The following is a 21508-nucleotide window of genomic DNA, read 5'->3' as shown; positions in this document are numbered from 1 at the left end:
GCATTTCCTGCTCCCCTTCTCCCTGCTGCCTCTGTATGAGAGGCGGCAAGAAGGGGGAATCAGGCGCCAGTGCTGGGGGGAGAGGCAGCAGTGTGGGAGGGCAGGGGAGATTGCTGTGAAGCAACATCCCATGATCCCGCAGAGCAGATTCTATCTATAGCGAGCTTGGGCCTGCTGCAGACAGAGTCTGGTCCTTGGCAGCAGCCCCTGTCCATGCGGGCAGCAAAGCTCCCCAAACTCACCACAAACAGAGGCTGCTTTGTAGCAGCCTCTCCCCCCCACCCTCTCATGCCCTCCCCTCAGTAGCCTCTGTCTGCAGGGAGCTTGGACCCTCCCGCCCCGTGGACAAGGGCTGCTGCCACCTCGTGCTGCTGCTTCTGTATCAGAGGCAGAAGTGTGTGGTGGCAGACAACCGGTGTGCAAAGGGAGCTTGTTTTTAAGCTGGCTCCCCTTGTGGACTGGCTCCCACCAGGCAGCAGTTCGGGGTGGCAGGGGGCGCCTTGGGAATGGGGCCAGAGCACATTGGCTGCCAGCCTTACCCCCCCGCCGCCCCCAGGGACTACAGAATAGTCGACTAACTGCTAAGAATAAATGCGGTTAGTCGACTGTTCTATTACCCACTATCTAACATCCCAACCCAGAACACATCATTATCCCTGGCCTGACAGGCCCTGAGCCATCTGGCTACCTATTAAATCCCAACTCTAACCCTTGCTTGGCCTGGGTAGAGCAGTGGGGTTTCCTTGGCCCAGAGTTGCTCCTTAACCGTTTCCGGTCCAGTGAGAGCTTTATACTCCTCGTCAGAGTGGTGAACCCCAAATTTCTCCACAGGTTACCTACATATGATACACATAGAGAAGTTCTGACTATTTGTATGTATGCCTTCAATTATTCTATTCAAACTCCAAGTTGGTCCTACACCTAATTTCCCTCTTACAAATTGCCTATTGGGTTTCCTGGAATTGGACTTCCAAATGCTGCAGGATCTCTGTTTAGTAAGGATGCTGCCATTTAGTTTCACTGGTTTATTTCCTGTCTTCCTACTTCCCTTTCATTTTAGATTTATGTATGTGAGACTCTGTATCAATAGAATCCACGGTAAATATAAGTATTTTAAGTTATTTATTCTCGACTTCATGGCCTTTTTGACTACCTTTCTATGAAAATCCTCTCTTTCTAAAGTTAAGTGCAAGCTTGCGGTAATTTTTTTCTTCTCAGAGACCTTGAACTCAATTATGTTGTAGTGAATGTTATACAGGGGTTTAACAGTAGTTGCTTCATGAGCCAACTCTTGTTTCTTACTTTGTACTACATCAGAAACAGTTTCTCCTCTTTTGTGCTTTTAGAACTAGCCATTTCAAGAAGCAGTCATTTAAGAAATTGCTTCTATAAATATTATCCCATTGTGGCCAGTTAATATATACAGATAATTGAATTGCTCCAGGATTGTCATTTCATTAAACATTGCATCTTAGTGCTTTCTCAGCACTGTGAAATTACTTCCCTGGTCTGAAAGTTGTTAGTAGACTAGAGAAGAATACTGGTAGGGTAAGAATTTTGACTAACATTGGATTTGGATCCACACAGATTCAGTTATAGTCCTTTCCACTCAAAAAAATTTTCTCTCTAGATTCTCTTAGATAAAACACTACTCCTCACTAACTCCCCTTTGCCTATACAGTTTATAACCAGGTACTACAACAGCCCCTTGATTTTTTCTAATTTTCACCATATTTCATTAGTGCCCATTCTACAAGGTCATTTGTCATCACCAGATATTTACATATGCATAATTTTCCAAAATATTCACCTGAGGTGAGCTTATTTTTCCAATGCTTAGTCCCACGTTAAAATAACATTATTTTTGGAAAGTTTGAACAAAATCGGTTCAGGGTTTTTTTGTGAGGTGAGAGACTGGAAAAGAAATAATTTGCATTTCCTGATTTTTTTTTTCCCTTTAGCACTTGGCTTTTCATCCTTGATATTGCATTAATGCGAGTTGTTGCATAGGATGTGCATAAAGCATGACTGAAGTATAGCCTCTTGGGGCTCTTGCTGAAAGCCGCGTAAGACCACTGTGTGCCACACTGCACAACATTTGGCAACGGAGAGTTTTGTCTAAGTCTATCACGGTAAATTACTTTTAGCAAGGCGCCTTACAGTAGTCAAGCATTAAATTAATGTATGTGACTATTAAATAGGTTCTCAACCCACAGGTTGTGACCACTTTGATGTTCCCATATTGCTAAACCAGAGGTGAATTTCAAGGCAGTAGGAGTATCCCACATATGAAAATGTTTGACATTCATAATTAACACTAAGGAAAATTGTATGAAGCAAAATGTGTCTTCCATTTCATTGTACCCTGATTCTGCTCTGTTTCATCTGTAAAATGTGGGTTCCAGGATGGTAGGAGATATACAATATCTTCACTTCATTTTCACATACACTTTGCTGAGTTGCAAATTTATATATGCTTGGCTAGAGACAACCAATTTTCTGCCATCAAAGCCATACAAGCCATTTGCTGTGGAACTTTCTATATTGGAGTCAGATTTGTTTTCCTTTTCTATTATTCCTTTCATCTTGTAAAAGGTCTTACTTCCCTTTAAGCCCGTGTTCTTTATTATTGTTACAATCATGTCTCCCATCACCTACTGGAATTGAACTCTGTAGGTTCTTGCCTGCTTGCTCCTCAAGATTTCAGCTTTCTGCATGGGACAACAGAATGAAAGAAAACTCATTCCACGAGGAGTAACGGTAGTTCGAACTAGGAAGCCTAGTTCGAACTACCTAGTTCGTGCCGCGTGTAGCCGCGTGGCACGGGGTTTGAACTAGCCGGGATTTAAAAATGGCGGCGTCCCGCTTATGCAAATGAAGCCCAGGAAATTCAAATCCCGGGCTTCATTTGCAATTGCGGTATGCCTACATTACCCCGCTAGTTCGAACTAGCGAGGTAGTGTAGACATACCCTAAGAGAATCTACCTGATGTTATCAGCACCATTCATTACATTTTGCATACCTCTTTTTTTATTAATCTAGTTTCTAAACCATTGCCATCTTCTTTCCATTCATCTAATCACTTTTGTCACCTTTCTTTATTTTTGTCACTTTCATTGCCCGTTTTACATTTCTGCAATATCCTTTTTATTATTACACATTGAGTTATCCACAGTGATGTTCAAATCCCTTTCCTGAGTGGCTCCAATTGCTTACTGATGTAAGCAACTAGACGACTATCTGATAAGCATAAGCTTATCAAATAGTCAGCTACTGACTTGACTAGTCGCTTTGCCCTATTGCTGCCTCTATCAGGCAAAAGGGAGGGAGCAAAATCTAGTGCTGGGGCAGGAGTCAGCCTAAAAGCCAGTTCCCCTCAGCATTGTCTCTGTGTTGGGTGGGAGGGCAGGGGCACAGCGGGGAACTGGCAGTGCTTCTGCCTTTGAAATGTAGTAAGAGCAGGGTTCTTCATTTCAAAAACAGAAGCACCATGGTGGCACAGAAGCCCCAGGCTCCCTGCTTTTGAAATGTACAAGAGCTCTGGGCAGACTGCTTGAGTCCTCTGCTGGCCCCATGCTTCCCATGCGCTTTGCTTCTGAAATGTACAAAAGCCCAGTAGGGGTACTACTTCAGTCCTCTGCTGGCCCTGAGGTCTCTGAGATGCTTCCACCTTTGAAATGTAGCAAGAACCAATGGGACTCTCATTGACTAATTGAATACTTGATGCACATTCCATTGACTGCTTGATTAGTTGATGAATCTAAATTTAACATCCCTGAAATTGCTTAAGACTTTAATGAGATGCCTGTAAAGTTCAGGTTATTCCTAGCAATGTGCATAGCCTTGTGAAGCATGAATTTCATCTGCCATTGGGTTGCCCATTCATCTAGTTTCTTAGGTCCCTCTAAAGTTCCTAGCAGCCATCTCTAGACACAAATAACCTGAGTAAATTTAAGCATTCTGAAGTTTTTTATATCTGTCTGTGTACTGCTTCTTCAAGAATGAATAATTGAATAACACCAGTGCTAGTAGAAGACAATGAAGCAACTGTAGAAACCATTTCATATTTAGCTAGAAGCCATTCTGTATAACAAAAGCCATTTCAGTTTCTTGTGTCTCCACGAGGGAGTGAACTGGCCTTCACCGAGATGGGAAGAGACTAGAGGGATGCGCTGTTGGAATGTGTTAATAAACAATTTTAAGCTAAAGCTGGAACTCCCTTTTAACCTGTTTCTTTCTATGCTGATAATAATTCCTCTTTAAGGTTCTCTTTGATTTCTTGCCCTGATGTCAAACTTGTTTGGTTAAGGGTATAAAATACTAGGATTAATTGTATTAGCCAGACTTACTGGGCCCGGCTTTGCTGAGACCACGTTTGGCTCACTTTGCTTTTATTGGCCAATAAAACTGTCTGTTAACCGCGTAAACTGAGTGAGGAGTTTGCTTTGACATAACCCTTTATTAAATTTTTGCTGTCATGAAAATTGACTTTTTATTCATGATCTGCCTTGTCTCTAGCCTGTTTCTAATCCATAGTTATCGCCCTATAACAATTTAGTGAATGTCTACATTGCAGATACAGAATCTGATTCCAGCTTGTATAGATATACGTAACCTAGCTTACATCCAGTTACTTTGCATACTGATAGCAATGAAGCTAGAGCAGCACAGGGTTCAGTGTATACTGGCCACTTGAGTAATACCCTGGTTTGTGATGAGCTTGTGCTGAAGCCTGCACTGCCAGGTTTTCACTGCCATCAATAGCTGAGCAACTAATAGAGATACATGTATACGTGCTAGAGTCATACCCTATGCTTGCAATGTGGACATGCCCTTTGTTTCCCTGGTACCATCTTGTAAAATACTTTGTCAAAGGCTTTTTGAAACTCTAAAATTACGTGACCTGGTTATGCTTTATCCGCTCTTGTTGACATGCTCAAAGCCTTCAAATAAATTAGACACTCACATATCACAAAAGATTCTTGAGGTAGAATGAGCCTCAAATATTTTACTGCCAAAAGAATGTCGTAACGATGAAGCCATTGATGGCATGTTCCTGCTCCAGAGACCACCCCATGTGAGAGTCATTGAAGATCCACTTTATATAATCACTCTAGTCTGGGTGTGCTATTTCAGAGACAACAGCCCCTTTGCATGGATGGGACTGTAGGGCATGATGCAGAGTGCCTGTTCCATCCGTCTTCTGAGGACAGGAAGACCCCTCTGCCTGGAAAGCTTCTAAATCATTCGTAACTCCCTATAATCTGCACAAAATGCACATTTTGTCAGCAAGATACTCATTTTAAACTAATTTTATTGTTGTGATTGAGACATGCTATTTTCAGCACTCATGGATTGAATGGTTTTAGTCAGTGGTTTCCAACTGCTAGTCCCCGGACCAGTGCTGGGCTGCAAACCACTGGCTTCCGAGCCACAGCACACTGCCAGGTCATGCCCATGCCTTGATGTTTGGGTTGGTGGGAATCTAAGCTCCCTTTAACCTGCACAGCAGCACGGAGGTGTAAATGCTAACTGAATCCCACCCCAAGTTTTAGGGCTGCTGCTCAGAGAGGTTCCTGGCAGGGGAAGAGCGCTCCCTCAGCAGCAAAAGCTCCCAGCTCCAGACAGTGAGTGTGCTTGTAAGGAAGGGGGCATAAGGAGGGAGGGAGGGAATAAGTAAGTGGCTGGGATGGGAAGGGGCCACATGGGAGGAGAATTTGGAGCATGCAGTAAGTACAGGAGAGGAGAGCTTTGATTACAGTGGTCTGTTTACAGCAGCTGGGTTGGCCTGTAGCTTCCTGTGAGGAAACCCAACATGCTCCTCTGGTTTCCTGATCTGGGAGTTAGAATTATGAGTTTTTGTGGGCACAGCCCACCTCTTCAGATGACCGGAGTCAACACTGTGGTCATCTGAAAAAGTGGGCTGTGCCCACGAAAGCTCATGATACCACCTATATGTTTTGTTAGTCTTTAAAATGCTACCAGACTATTTGTTGTTTTTTAAGTTTAAAAGATATAACATCCACCTTATGTCACTGATATCCTGGGACCAACACAAGCTACAATACTGCAAGCAACATATATAGATAGCTTGGCAGTAGCTATTTTGCAGTCTTTTCAAAATGCTGTATTATTTTAGAGATTATAAATTTTGCTTGGCAATCACCAAGTTGCCATGTAAAATATATTTTCTTAGGAAGGGAAGGCAGATGTTTATGAATGACACCGTCCAGAGAATACTATTTATTCTTTTTTATTAAAAGCTGACTATGCTCTCCATTGTGTTCATTTTGCACATTTCTAGTGATTTATTCTAAATAATATCCATTGGCAGGAGGATATATTTCATATATGATGTAGGAAAGAGATGCAGGAGATATTGTCCTGAAAACAAAATACTTCAAGCTATCATCTAGAGAAAACCTAATAGATCTAGGTTGTTTTGAATATCTATACTTTTCCACTACCCTCTTAAATTGTTTCAGAATTTCCAAGTTACATACAATACAATATAGAATGCAAAAGACAGTAGATGGGGATACTGATCCTGCAACTGCATTACAGGCAGTCCCCGACTTACGCGGATCCGACTTATGTCGGATCCGCACTTACGAAAGGGGCTTTTCTCGCCCCGGAGCTCACAGGCGGCGGGTCGTCACCCGTGTCCTCTGGGGCGAGAATAGCTTCTCCCAGTCTCCCTGGTCTGCTGGGGGGGTCCAGCAAAGCTGCTGGACCCCCCCAGCAGACCAGGGACACCCGAGCAAAGCTGCTGGACCCCCCCAGCAGACCAGGGACACCCGAGCAAAGCCGCCGCCTGGGCGGCTTTGCTCGTTTGCCTGGGAGCAAAGCCGCCCAGGCAGCGGGACCCCCGCCGCCTGGGCAGCTTTGCTCCTGTCCCCCTGGTCTGCTGGGGGGGGTCCAGCAAAGCCACTGGACCCCCCCAGCAGACCAGGGACATCCGAACAAAGCCGCCGCCTGTGCAGCTTTACGAGCAAAGCCGCCCAAGCGGTGGCTTTGCTCGGGTGTCACTGGTCTGCCTGGGGGGGGTCCAGCGGCTTTGCTGGACCCCCCCCCAGCAGACCAGGGAGACAGGAGCAAAGCCACACGGGTAGCGGGGTCCCTCCGCCTGTGCGGCTTTGCTCGGGTCTCCCTGGGGTGCTGGGGGGGAGGAGGCGCAGCTAGTGCGCCCCCCCCCCCCAGCAGACCAGGCTTTTGTTGCGGGAAGCCTCGGGTAGAGCAGCTGGGGTGCTGCCGGGTTGGTCCTGTGGGAACCTACCGGGCAGCGCCCCAGCTGTTCTGTCCCAGGCTCCAAATTCAACAGCTGTTGAAACTGATCAGGCTGATTCCAGGAAGCTGGGGGCAGAGCAACTCTGCCTCCGGCTTCCTGTAGTCAGCCCCTGGTCAGTTTCAGTGGCAGCAGCTGAATCTGGAGCCAGTTCCGACTTACATACAAATTCAACTTAAGAACAAACCTATAGTCCCTATCTTGTACGTCACCCGGGGACTGCCTGTACTGACAAATACCTATGCCTGCAGAAGTGAGTTGCAGTAGGAGGATTTCTGTTTAATAATTTAAGAAAATGTTATGGAAGGGAACGTACATATCCTTTATTATCTTGCTTTATACTTCCTTTTTTATTTTCTAATTGGGGATGTTTCTTTCCTGGACTTAACCAGAATTAAAAAAATAGGCAATAAAAGTAACGTGATCTGCTTATTTTTAAATGTGAATTTAATGTGGTATGGCAGTATACATCTTATTCAATTTTGCTTTTACAAAGTATCCTACAATTATTACCATTAACCTTAGCCGATAGCTAAATATAAGGAATTATGGGTCAGAAACTGAATATTTGAATTTGCAGTGTTTGTATGATTTTTTGTGCGGCGTTATCTCCAAAATAATCTGTCATTCTGCTTCTTGTATAAAATATTCTAACCTGATGGAAAAAATCTATACAATTTAATAGGAATGAAACCAGTAAGGGTCTATAGATTTTTTAAGCCACCCTATAGATTTCTATAGTAGAGATATATTGTACTTCCCTATTAAATTCTATAAGGTGCTTCAAAAAAATCTCTAAATCCATATTAATTTTCTGTTAGGTTTAATAGGAGTTTACAGCTGGTCATGTTTATTCAACTGAAAAGAAGCTAGACGGATAGCAATAGTTACATTACTTCTTATCAGTTTTATGGCACATCTTCAAAGTTCTGTACAGCCATGAACTAAAGAATTATGGCTCTTATCTTGTTGCCACCAAAGTAAATGGTACAAATGTTCTTGATTTTTGTGGGAGCAGAATTAGGCCACAGATTACAAAAATAGATGAAAAATTGAATGGGAGCTGTTTTTCTTCTTTTTTTATCCTTGATATTTTTTGGAGGAGTTTTTGTTAATGTTCTAACAATCATTTTACATTTACTTCCTATAAGGATACAATTGTGATGGATTCAGTCTGTGTTAAATAGGTTAAGGGTTGGATGCTTCTCTGGTGTAAATTACTGTAGTTTCTTTGAACTCAGAGGTGCTATGCCACCTATTTGCAGCTGGAAATATGGTCCCATGTCCCTAACTGATATAAATAACTACAGTGAGCTACTCATATAAAGGCTGCAGGACCAGAGCTGCCAGCAAAACTTGTGGCTATCCTGGACAATAGGGACTGACAAAGAGGAACGGAAAAATGAGGGGATAGCAGTGAGAAGTGAAAATGGGGAACAAAGAAGTAAGGAAAATGTGGAAGGAGGTGAGGGAGCACCAAAAACCTGCTCCCTCAATCAAGAAGGGAATTATTGATCACGCCTATGACCACCATGAATTGAAGACTCCCTAGAGGTAAGAGGGGGAGGTGAGGTCCTACAGTCCTTTCTCTCTTCTGCACTGCATAGCCACAGAGAACACCCTGCTCACATTCCTGTTACACTTCCGGGTGCTCTTGCACAATCCCTCCTGGGGCTTCAGTGAGAAACTGAAAAGCCAGGGATGTTCATTTTAGCAGTTTCTCTCCTCCCTTTGACATGGGGGGGGGGGGGAGGGAGCAAACACATCTTTTTTAAAAAAACAGGGCAATAATGTTATTTCCCTACTTTAAATGATTCCAAACATGCGTGGAGGGAAAAGAGACCAAGAGGAAGGATGTTAAGAGGTGCGTAATTCACTAATTATGTAGTCAATAGAATTTTTATTGAGCAGGTAGCCCGGCTCCTACTACATTTAAACTGCTGAGCCGCAGCCGGAGTATGTCCCAGACCTGGCGTGAACCAAGACTGAGCAAGTCAAGCTCAGTCCCAGCTCATGCCAGGTCCAGGAGCTACAGCAGCAGAGGCAGCAGCATGTGGAGGCAGGGAAAGGTGAGGGGAGGCTTCCACGAAGCCACCTCTGCCCACAGAGGGATAGAGGCAGCAGCATGGGTGGGCGGGCAGGTGGCACCACGGATATGGTGCTAGGGGGAACCGTCTTTTTAGTCTGGCTTCCCCCAGAACTTTCACTTGCTCCCCCTCACCCCTTCCTGCCTCTGATTGAGGCAGCAAGGAGGGGAGAATGTGAGTAGTCGATTCCACTAACCGATAAACATAGGCCTATTAGTTGGTTAGTCAACTACTTGCTTACATCCCTTCCCAAGAGCTGTCACCTTGCAGCCTGCCCAAACATGCCCCATATGTCTACTCTGTTTTGTGAGAGGCCAGTCTCACAATTTTTGCACAGTAGAGGCTGGACTGAAAAATCACTCAAGAGCCTAAGGTTAGATAGGAGTTTTCACTGAGAGGATGAAGCTCAGCACAATTTCTGAAGTGAGCACAAACTGACTCCACTATTTAGTTTAAGTAGCTGAATAGGTATACGGGACCAGTATTTTTGTTGTTTTCTTTTTAAAAATCTCTAGTCCTTGTAGTTTATAAATAGGTTCTTAAGCAGTAATTGAATTCACATTCATTCTTTCTCACTGGTATAAGAACTAAGTATTTCTATTGATCATGTCTGCGAGCTGTCTGGAGGATGGCATGGGGCTGCTGGAGTCTGCAGTGGAAGACATGGAGAACCCTGAGTTTGCATTTTCCCCTTGCTCTTGCTAACCCCCATCATGTAACTCTGCACAGCAGAACTGAGCCCCACGTTTAGCTTCTCTGGTGAGTACACTCTTTCTGTAGCTGAGCTGATGCACCTTCTCTTGCTTTTTCTATTGACAAAAGAAGTTATTACTTACCCGATTTCTCTTCTGCCCCCACTCCTGGATTGTGACTCAAGAATGGCTAAACAATAAACTTGTTCAAAGAAGATAACTTCAAAAAAGGTCACAAATAGGCCTATAGAAAGTATGTTGGATCCACATGTCAAACATTGAGCTAACTGTATTTAAGTCCTAAAAGGTCAAATTTAGCCCTGAAGTGAATGGAGTCATCTTAGGGATACATCTGGCATTTAGATTTTAAAAGCTTGTTTATCTTAATTCAATTTAACTAGGTTTTTTTCCTCTTGTTTTTTGGTGTACTATAGCCCAGATAGATTGTTGTGGCCACAGAGCTTCCACTGTGCTCAAAATCTGTAGAGCCATGCACATCTGCAGGTATCTGCATCCGTGAATATTGAGGCAGATATCCATGGCTCATTTTTGTGACTGTAGATGCCGATGTGGATACAAAATTTTGTATCCACGCTGTGCTCTAAAAACATCTGCTCCTTGCATTGGTGATTTTCTTACATCTTTAAAAAGAAATGGAAAGCTCCAACGGTTACATCTGTACTTGAGCTGGAGGTGTATGTCCAGTAGGGCAGATATAGGTGTAGTAAAATGGAAGTGTAGTCATGGCACTGTGGGCATTAATACAGACTAGCTGCCTATGTACTCAGGGTCCTGAGCAGATATGAACTCGGAGTGGCTACCTTCATCCAATGTTGCTGCTGCTGTACTTGTATTTTCAATGCACTCACTCAAGCAAAATATCTGTTTGAGAGTAGACATGGCAGTGTTTTCAAAATGTTGACCTATATCTGTTCGTGTAGCAATACATTTCACACCTATCCTGTCCAAAAAGGGAGTTGCATTGAACAACAATATGATGCCTTGTCCCTTTAAATGTTCGGGAGCACAGTGTTCTCCCCTTCCTTAGTGCAAAGCTTCACTTTCATGTTAGTTTCAGATTTGCAGCCAAAACAATAAAGCCCATGCAGCAGACAGCTGTATGCCCATCAGCATCTGTCTGTCTCCTCAGCTGGCACCAGAAATATAACCAGCAAAAAGCAATTTCTAAGTGCTGAGCTAGCAAAGCATTAGCTTCAGTGGGACGTAAGCATATATCAAGAGTTCCTTAAAGGTCAAAACTTTGTTCCTACTTTGTATTGTGGTCCTTTCTTTGTCTATGAATTCTGTTTGTTACTTTTATTTTGTTAAAAAAACTCTTTAACCTCTGAGCATGAAACATAATCTGGGTTGGGCTGTACATGGGGCCTCATCTAATGTATCTGAGATTCCAGCTTTGTATTCTGTTGCCCTTTGTGTCAACCAGGACTTTTGCAAAGAGAACTTGAAGAGATGTAAAAACAACAGTACCTATTCTGAATTAAGAAAGCTCCTCTGGCCATCCTCAGAAGAGACAAACTGGCTTTCAAGCCACTTCAGCTGAAAATTTGTAGTATATATACACAAGGGGCTTGATCTAATGTGTCTGAGATTCTGCGCGTGTGTGTGTGCGTATTAATGGGAAAAGATCAAAATAGCTTTATCATGTAAAATAATGTATTTTAAAGAATATGTGTGCTTCACAGTTGCCCTTCAAAATTATGCTTTATTGCCTAGGAACCCAATGTTGCATACACATATGAATATACTTAAATTCGACCACTACAACAAGAGTCTTAGTGAGAAGTATGCCTATAGCCGATATTTAGGAATATTCTCAAAGATTGTATTGCAAGTTTTAAGTAAGAAGGACTGCAGATCAAGCCCTTAATATTTTGAAGGCCTTGGCTAAAAGAAAGTATTAATGGAAGGTATTATTACTATAAACAAAATACCTCCGAATTTATAATCCAGGAAGTCCATCCTGACATGAAACGGCCTAACAAATTAAGCCTTTTTAATGGAGCAAATTAAGGAGCAGCACTAGCTGTTCTAGAGTAAAGGCTGAAACCCACTTTTGGACCCACCCTCTATAAAGCTTTTTTTCAGTTTCAGATTTGGTAGGTGTATTTTACATTTAGTAGGTGTGGACCACAGATGTCTGACCTAATCAGAAGTTATGTTAACAAAGCTACTTTAGAAATATGAATGCAGAAAATTAATTGGGCTACATTGCTTCTTCAACACCTATCTACAAAATGAATTGAATGAATGACTTAGTTGTATTAGACAGAGCTTGGTGTGTAAACCACATTTGAGATTATATCAGGAGAATATACTCAGTTAATAGTAGACTATTTGTTGTTTTTTAAGTTTACCCTGTACAGACTAACTCGGCTACTCGGTATCTTTTATTGAACCCACTTCTATTAGTGAAGGGGACAAGCTTATGAACTCCGCCTCTACCTTTTGAGCCCCCTTGCACAAATAAACCAAACCAAAAACACTTATGAAGGACCTGCAGCTAAATCAGCTATACTGCTTTGAAACATCCCACTATATTCTTTATCAGCTCTTTTCCTCCCTCATATCTATTTGTAGCAGCTGACTAATACACAGTCATCTGTAAGAGCTTGTTTGATTTTCTTCTTGCTGCTCTCTCTCTCCGTACGAGGTTGATTCCCAGTGCTAATAGCGAATCTGCATGAGAACTATCCCTTTACCTTGATATGCAAATCAACAAAAAGAAGCCCCTTCTTTTTCTCTCTTTAGTTTTATAGATACTCCCAGAAAGCACCCAAGTCAACACAATTCCCCAACAGTTCTAGTTATAAATTCAAGTTACAATTGATTCAGGCAACTCCTGTAATAGTTGATCATTTTGGCCTTCTGAGTGTAATAGAAGGCACCAGGCAGGGTCTGTTAGCATTTCCAGCCCACTGCACCCACTAACCAGGCCATCCACCTGCAGGGTTTTATCAAAATACTTTCAAAATGAGCTGTGGGAGAGTTCCCTCCAGGCAAGAGAGCAATTTGTTGGTATCAGGTGGAGGCCTAAATCTACAGCGTCACAGATGGCAGACTCTTTCAAGTTGCTAAGTAACCTTTACATTTTCAACTGAAATGGCTTATAAACTTGTTTGTCTCATCTGAATAGGGCCAGCAGAAATTTTCTTATTTCAGACAGCATTCTGCTGTTTTTACATCTGTTCTTCAAGTTCTCTTGAAAAAGTCCTGGTTGCCATCTCGGGATATGCAAACCTGGAATCTCAGATACATTAGATCAAACCCCTTCATATATAAAAATATGGACAAAATGTGAAGACTAATATGTTCTAAATCATACCCTATGGCATATTAAACAGTTAGCTGTCCTATTAACATGTCTATGTTGTTAGAAAAGTGTTTTTCAACCAGTGGTACGAGTACCCTCAGGAGTCTGGGGGACGGGGAGTACATCAACACAACCGAAATTTGGAGAAAACTGAATTTTTGTTTTAAGTTTCACAGCGGTTTATTATTTTTGTACTTTTTACACCTAAACATTTCATTGCCTGCCCAGCTACGATTAAGTTGTTTAAAAAAATGTGTTGCAATGGTAGAAAAAAAATGTGTGTGTCTGAAAACTGGGATTACTGGGGGTACTTATATATATTTTTAAAAAGGGGTACTTTATAAAAAAGAAAAGGTTGAGAAACACTGTGTTAGAACATTCCTGGAAAGAGTGACCTGCTTTCTTAATTGATGCTCTGTGAAAAGGATTTGAGCAAAGCACTCACCATTCATTTTATAGAATTCACTCTCTTTTCTGATCAAGGACAGATGTTGATTTTATATATGCATATACTTTATATGCTCTGTACATAATTTATCTTACTATGTTTTAGAAATGTGCGTCTGTCTGTCTGTCCATCTGTGAGTCCATTTGTTCAGGAACTCCTAAACGGTAAGAGTTAGGACCACCACATTTGGTCTGCAGCTTCCTCATATCATAACTTAAAGCAAGGTCAGGGTTTGGTTTTGCCAGGATAATGGGATGTGCCTGGAATGCTATTGTTTCTCATAAAATGGAAAGGGTGGGATGGGCAAGAAGAATAGATATACTACAGAATGACGGGGGAAGAGGACAGAAAGCGGCAAGAAATGGGGACTGAGACAGCTATAACCTACTGGGACAGAAGGGGTGAAGAAAGGGATAACTGTCTACTATATATTTTAAAGAGTTAGTCTGTGGTCTAGCTGTTTGTCCCCTAGCTGGGGGACATGCATCTCTCCTCCGACTGTGCCTGCTACAGCTGCAGCTGCAGTGGCCTGGCCCTTCTCACCTGGGTCCAAACTGCCGTGGTGAGAGAGAGCTAAAGTTGTCCTCTTTCCCCCAGGGAAGCCTGAATACTGAACCCCTCATCCCCAGCCCACCCACAGAACAATTGTTTAAATGGAGTAAAACAAAACTTATTTAAGTAACAAACCCAAGGTACATTTTCTATTATATATGTGTATGTAAGTACACACTTGTTCACTAGGCATTTTTATGGAAACACAGCCAACAATTCTTAGAATCTTAATATTGTTACAAAGTTATTTGCTCTTTGTTGTTACAAGTATGTGTGGTGATGGGAGTGAGTTATGTGCTATTGCTTCTGTTCCCGGATGGGATCGGTGTCATTGTAATTTGGTCTACAGCAGGGGTTGGCAACCTTTTCAAAGAGGTGTGCCAAGATTTAATCCTCTTGCCCTGGGCCATGCCACTCTCCCAGGAGGCGGGGATGGGCTCTCTCCACTGTGGACCACCTGGGTCAATGCACACCTTTCTACAGACCACCAGTTGCTAATGGAAACTTACCGTTAATTACATAATTACACCTGAGCCATTTTGCTAATGCTGCAGCTAGGGAGAATTTAAATTATTAAACAGATTAAGCATTTTAACTTTCTCATGTCAGTTTATCAAACTTCATTTTAAATAAAGTAAAATATCAATTTCTGTTCAACACAAAAGGTTTCAATGTTTTCTTTATTTTATGGCAGGAGTGGAGAACCTTTCTTAGGTGAGAGGATTATTCTAGCAGTGGGTGCTTGAGATTCTGTGGCCTGCATTGTGCAGGGGGTCAGACTAGATGATCATAATGGTCCCTTCTGACCTTAAAGTCTATGAGTCTATGAGACACTGACCCACAGAAAAATCAGTTGGGGACCACACAAGTGAGAAGCAAAAAAACTCCCAACCCTCACTGATGTGGTCCCCAACAGAAACACCTCACTCCTCTGGCACACCAGCTCCACAGGGTGAGGGGACGGGACAGGGAGGACTAAGGTCCAGGGCTTCCCATAGGCCAGATTTACTTTTCAAAATCCAGAGTTAGTGGATTTTGTGGACCTCCTTATGTTCTGGGGTGGGGACAAAAATGATGGGTTCACTGTGCAGGACAGGGCTGCCAGCGAGTGGGATAGTGATAGGGGTGCAGGATCTGGGTGCGAGGTGGAGTGTAGGAAGGGTTGAGAGTGCAAAGTCTGGGTGGGAGGTAGGATGCCGAAGAAGGCTGGGAGTAGGGTGTCTGGCCAAGAGAGAAGGTGCAGCAGCAAGGGAGGGTTTAGGAGCAAGCTGGGGGTGCGGGGTCTTGGGAGGCGGATAGGAGGTGAGTGAAGGGGATTGGGATGCAAGACTCTGGGCATGAGGAGAGGCACTTACCTGGCTTCATGCCCCCTTTGCTCCCAAGCACTGCCCCGAGCACTCCCATTGGCAGTGCCTTCTCGTGCAGGATGAGCGCTAGGCACTCGGTCAGCTCCCACAGATCCTCAGGCCACAGGTGAGCCAGCGGCTCTATAGGCCTCCAGGGCCTCAGCCATGCAGCCATCACTGGCCAGTATGTCCCCCCAGCACAGGAAGAGGCCTTTCTTGGGCTGCGGCAGCTCAGCGAATTTAGATACGTAGATCTAGGCCACTATCTTGAAGCTGCTGCTGTAAAAAGCCCTTGGGCAACTGCACCATCTCAGCACAGGTCTCTACTTGCTGGCAACTCCAAGGTGCAGAGGACTGGGAGCAGCTCTGCTGGGTTTTACCTTGGAGCTACCCACCTCTGCCCCCCAGCAGCAGCTGCAGTGGCCACTGGAGTAGAAGAAGGTGGCATGGCCAAACTGGGAGCCCCACACACCAGATGCAGTCCCACGGAGGGAGGGAAAGGGCCACGCAGCACGGTGGTGTGGCAGTGAGTGGCAATGTCCAGAAAATGCATGCCACCAGAAGCCAGCCTGGCAGCCTGCGAGCAAAGCTCCAGTGGAACTGCCTACATGCTCTGCGGGGTGGGGGGGAAGAGGGTTGCTGTGCAGCAACAAGGAGCAATGACAGTGCACAGAGCTGTTTCTTGGTCGCTTCTTCCCCACAAGTAGTGAAATGTCTGATGGGTTTTCCAGGATGTTCGCATGCCAGGGAAAATCGGCTCACGTGCCATAGGTTGCTGACCCCTGGTCTACAGTTACCTACGCTTTTCATGGCATAAGCAAGTTGCCTCCACGCTGTGGCATGTAATTATACATATCAGGGAAAGGATCCTGCTCTTGGGGAAACAGTAGGAAAAGACTCCGGCAGCAGAGAAGGCTCGGGTAGTGAGGAGTATGTGGGTCACTTAAATAGCCAAATATATCAGTGTAGATGTGGGAGGCACTGCTTGGGCATGCAGAGAATCATGTAGGGTATACTTATACTCTGTTCTACTTTCCTAAGCTGTGTACATGGCTTTTTATAGACCTGTAGTTCTCTATGCGCCAGTAAGTGTAGATCTACCTGTGGGGGAGGTGTGATCAAATCACTGAGCCTTCCATTTTCTCAGGCAGACTGTGGATTTAGGAGGAGAGGATAATTTTAATCTTTTCACATCATATTGACACTTAATAACCCCATGAGACATGTGCCTTCATTGTCCCAGCCATAACAGTGGCATCTTTTAATCTGGTTTATTTAATTACTCTGTGTCACCACTCTGGCCAGGGGTTTTGTGCAATCCTTGTTGCAATGGATACCATCACATACCCTAGTCTTTTCTTATTTAACTGTGGTATCATGGGCTGTGATTGAAGGTCCAGCTGGGGAAAGCAAGCCAAGTTCCTACCCCTTCTACATGAAGCCACACCCCTTCCCCTTGACACCATGCCCTTTCATTTCCCCCTTCCCCGCTGCCCAGCCAAGCCCCATCCAATCCCAGTTGAGGGCTGGGGCAACCTCGCTATGTGCCCCTAGTCTTTCCTGGCTGCCAGGTAAACAGACTGCCACATGGTGTAGCCCCAGCCCCTCCCTTGTCTACATTATCCACCATCCATGTGTGGTATTGCTAGACACTGACCAGGAGGTTGCAGAAAACAGTCCCACCTACATTGCTCTGGATTATTGGTGAGGACTATATTGTAATTTTCCATATCCTGTACCAATGAATTTCCTGATTTCCAATTTGTTGTTACCTTTCACCACTCAACAGAATCACTGTTGCAAATAAGCAACTATTTCTAGTTCCATGGGTGAAGTCCTAGCTGGCAGCAGTATATTGGATCACTGGAAAACACCTTTTATGTCAGGATTTTGGACAAGAGTCCAAGGGGTGGAATTTTGAGTGCTGTGCATTCTAGGACATGGCTAGCTTTTCATCCCATTCCCCGGATGCTAAGGGAGTGAGAGGAAAGTCCTTGCATTCTGTGCATGCTTCTCACATCTGGCTGGTGAAGGGAATTCCATCCTTGCAAATATCTGGCAAGCAACTCAATCCCACTGATGCTGAATTATTACTAAGCAGTCTTCTAGTTTGCAAGTGGTGAAGGTGCTACTGAGAATAAAACAGTTGTCATCATCACCCATCATTTCTTCTTCAAATCATGGGAGATTTAGTCATACACTTGCTACTGAAGAACTTGCTAACCCATGTAAATATGTGACAAACTCAATACCATGACTGCATCTTCTGTTCTACTCATATGTCATGTTCACACATTTAAATTGAGAATGAGTTGGCCCTGTCATATTTATATATTGGTAAGACAGTCTAGTAATGAGCATCCTCTTAAAAAATACCACCACCATTGTAACAACAAAAACACCTGCCTTGTAAATTACAGATGGGTTTGAGCCACATATTAATCTCAATCCAACTTCCCTAATATTTACAGGTTGTTGGGTTTCAGACTTTTGACTTGAGCTATTATAGACATACAGTCGAGATGCAATGTTTGGGTCTAAATGTATGCATTGTTTGTGGCTTTTAAGATACGGTGTTTTCATTTGAGGCATCTCTACTGAAAACCATATAATCACAATGTTACACTGGAATCTGGAATTATAATGCTACCCAACTGAACAATGCTAGACTGACTACCCTATTTGATATACAAAAAGTGACAGTTCAGCAGTAAGACCTCAGGGCTTCTGCATTGTAGATTGTTTAAGATGACCACATAAACATTATATGAACAAGTTTTTTATTCAGAAATGTGATTTCTATTGTAAGTATTTTTAATGGATTATTCCTGTCTGTTTTTATTAAAGGAAAACCACTGCAGAAGAATTAAAATTCTAGGGGACTGTTACTATTGTGTATCAGGATTGACACAGCCCAAGACTGACCATGCCCACTGCTGTGTTGAAATGGGACTGGATATGATTGACACTATCACGTAAGTATCTGTCACTGCATTCAGACTTGAGTGCCCAATGGGAACAGTAGCATCCCTGAAGTGTTTGTTATGTGTGCTATGAAAGGAATGGTAGTTTCTTCTGGAACTATGCTCATTTAAACCTTTATAGTGATTTTTTTGTGCCTTGTTTTTACACAGGGCATTTTAGGCAATGCTTTTCTACTCCATTCCTAGGAAAGAGATTGAAATCCAGGACCTCCATGGTAGCATTTTCTGAAATGCTTCCAGTTCCATGTGCAAGGCCAGGTAGACAGGCAAAAACTGCAAGGTCTCAATGCATGGATAAGATGATGGTATAGAGAGGATGGGTTTAGATGTGTTAAGTGCTGTGGAAATTTTTGGGTAAGGAAGAGCCTACAGAAGATGGATGGGCTCCATCTACAGCAAAATGGAACCAGATTGCTGGCACCTAACATTAAAAATGTCATAGAGCAGCTTTTAAACTAGGGGCTGGGTGAAGCCTATAGGTGAGGAGGGGCACATGGCTCGGGTAGAGATATTTTTAGGGGACGGTCTATTGGTAGATATTCTCTATGACCTAGTAAAGTATATTATAAAGAAGAGAGGATGGAAGATGATAAAATATGCGTAAGAACTTATGAAAAAGAGTACCATTCAATCACATTGTGTAATGGCAGACAAGTTTTTAAAGTGTTTGTATACAAATTCTAGCTGTCTAAATAGTAAAATGGGTGAACTACAGTGCCTCTTCTTAAATGAAGATATTGATATAATAGGCATCACAGAAAGTTGGTGGAATGAAAATAATCAATGGGACACAGTAATACCCTAGTACACAATATATCGGAAGGATAGAACAGGTTGTGCTCATGGGGAAGTGACACTATACATGAAAGGAAGTGTAGACTCAAAAACTGATACCACATTTGCTATCCACCAGTCATTTGCTACAGAAGCTGATTTAAAGCATAGGTTACAAACCACAGTTAGTAGTTCTGCAATTTCACATGTGAGTGTCTTTCAGAACTCTTTGGTGAATGCCATCTGGTCCTGGGGTCTTATTACTGCTTAATTTATTAATTTGTTCCAAATCCTCTAATGAGATCTCAATCTAGGACAGTTTCTCAGATTTGTCAGCTAAAAGGAACGGCCCAGGTTTCTTTGCAATGACCTTTTTGTCCTTGAGTGTTCCTTTAGTGCCAGCAATCTGGTTCCTCCGATCATCCAATGGCCCCACTGATTGTTTAGCAAGCTTCTTGCTTTTGATGCGCTAAAAAAATTGCTACCACTTTGACAGTCTTTTGCTAGCTGCTCTTCAAGTTCTTTTTGGCCTTCCTAATTATATTTTACACTTTATTTACCAGAGTTTATGCTCCTATGTATTTTCCTCACTAAGATTTAACTTCTTTTTAAAGAATTATTTTTTCTTCTCCTTTTTTTCCTTCTGCTTCTCCTTCTTCTTTTGTTAAGCCACACTTTTTTTGTTCTGTGTTTTTTACTGTTTTTTAATTTGTGGTATTCATTTAAATTGAGCCTCCATAATGATGTCTTTGAAAAATTTCCATGCAGCTTGCAAGGGTTTCACTTTTGTCACTGTATCTTGTAATTTCTGTTTAACCTTCTCATTTTGAGGTAGTTCCCCTTCTGAAATTAAATACCCTGGTGTTGGGCTGCTGTGTTTTTCACCACAGGGATGTTATATTTAATTATAGTATGGTCACTATTTCCAAGCGGTCCAGCTATAGTCACCTCTTGGATCAGAGGTGGGCTCCACTTAGAACTAAATCAAGAATTGCCTCTCCTCTTGTGGGTTCTAGAACCAGCTGTTCCAAGAAGCAGTCCTTCAAGGTTTCAGGGAACTTTATCTCTGTATCCCATCCTGAGGTGATGGGTACCGTCACTGTGGAGATAGTTGTGCAAGAAGCAGGAGATAAGCTTGGGACTGGTGGGATCACAGCACCCTGCAGCTATGGGATGAGTGGCTACAGAACTTCCACATGCAGAAGGCCACCTTCCTTGAGTGGCTCGCCCCTGCCCTCAGGTGCCAAGACACCCACTTGTGACCTGCCATTCTCATGCAGAAGGGCGTGGCCATCACCTTGTAGAAGTTCAGCATGCCAGACAGCTACCCCTCTGTCGGGAACCAGTTTGGTGAGGGGAAGTCTACAGTCGGGGCCGTGCTTATACAATTAGTGAAGACCATGAACCAGGTGCTGCTATGGAGGGTTATCACTCTGGGGAATGTGGACCACATTATGGATGGCTTTGCTGCTTGATGGAGGGAGTGCTAATGGATTCCCCTCCTGTTCCTCCTCCCAGCAGATACCCATGCACATGATCAGACTCCTCCTCATCACTGCATTTGGCTGGCAGTGGATACTGCCTGAGTGCAGGCATGACCCTGTGCTATGTGCAGCACAGCAGAGTGGTTCCATGACCCCAGGCTGCTTAGTGGTGGCTTGTCGTGGGAAAGTATCCCACCATGGAGGCCCACCACAGAGGCAGGCCGCTCCAAGAACCTTGTGAGAGGGATTGAGGGGTTCCTGTGTGAGCGTGTCATGGGGCTGAGTGCTCCATGTGTACAGGCTATTGTGTGGTCCCCAGGCTGATCAGGCCAAGAGAATAGCACATAGCCCCTTGCAGCCCATCTTGCCCCCATGTACAGATACAGAAAGTTATAGAAGTCCCCTGAAGGGCCCTCCCCAGGTTTATCCAAAGCTTAGGAGACATCCTGGGAGGAGGGACCACCTCCAGGGTGAGGAGCAGGTTCTGGCTGGTGGGCAAGGTCATCTGGCTGGCTGCTTCCTCC

The 21508-nt window shown here is 43.6% G+C and overlaps 1 protein-coding gene across 2 annotated transcripts in view; it reads left to right on the top strand.

The window, feature by feature from the left end:
• ADCY1 (adenylate cyclase 1) overlaps positions 1 to 21508 on the top strand; it is a 757558-nt gene that overhangs the window by 629131 nt on the left and 106919 nt on the right. For both annotated transcript variants that reach the window (XM_075921702.1, XM_075921701.1), the window contains one exon: positions 18590 to 18717. In XM_075921702.1, the coding sequence (XP_075777817.1) occupies positions 18590 to 18717 (128 nt within the window). The remainder of the gene's footprint in view (positions 1 to 18589; positions 18718 to 21508) is intronic.

The sequence above is a fragment of the Pelodiscus sinensis genome, chromosome 2 (assembly GCF_049634645.1).
Source record: "Pelodiscus sinensis isolate JC-2024 chromosome 2, ASM4963464v1, whole genome shotgun sequence".
In the NCBI taxonomy this organism is placed as follows: Eukaryota; Metazoa; Chordata; order Testudines; family Trionychidae; genus Pelodiscus; species Pelodiscus sinensis.
The sequence above is the reverse complement of the archived record's forward strand: the minus strand, read 5'-3'. Positions and strand labels throughout refer to the sequence as shown.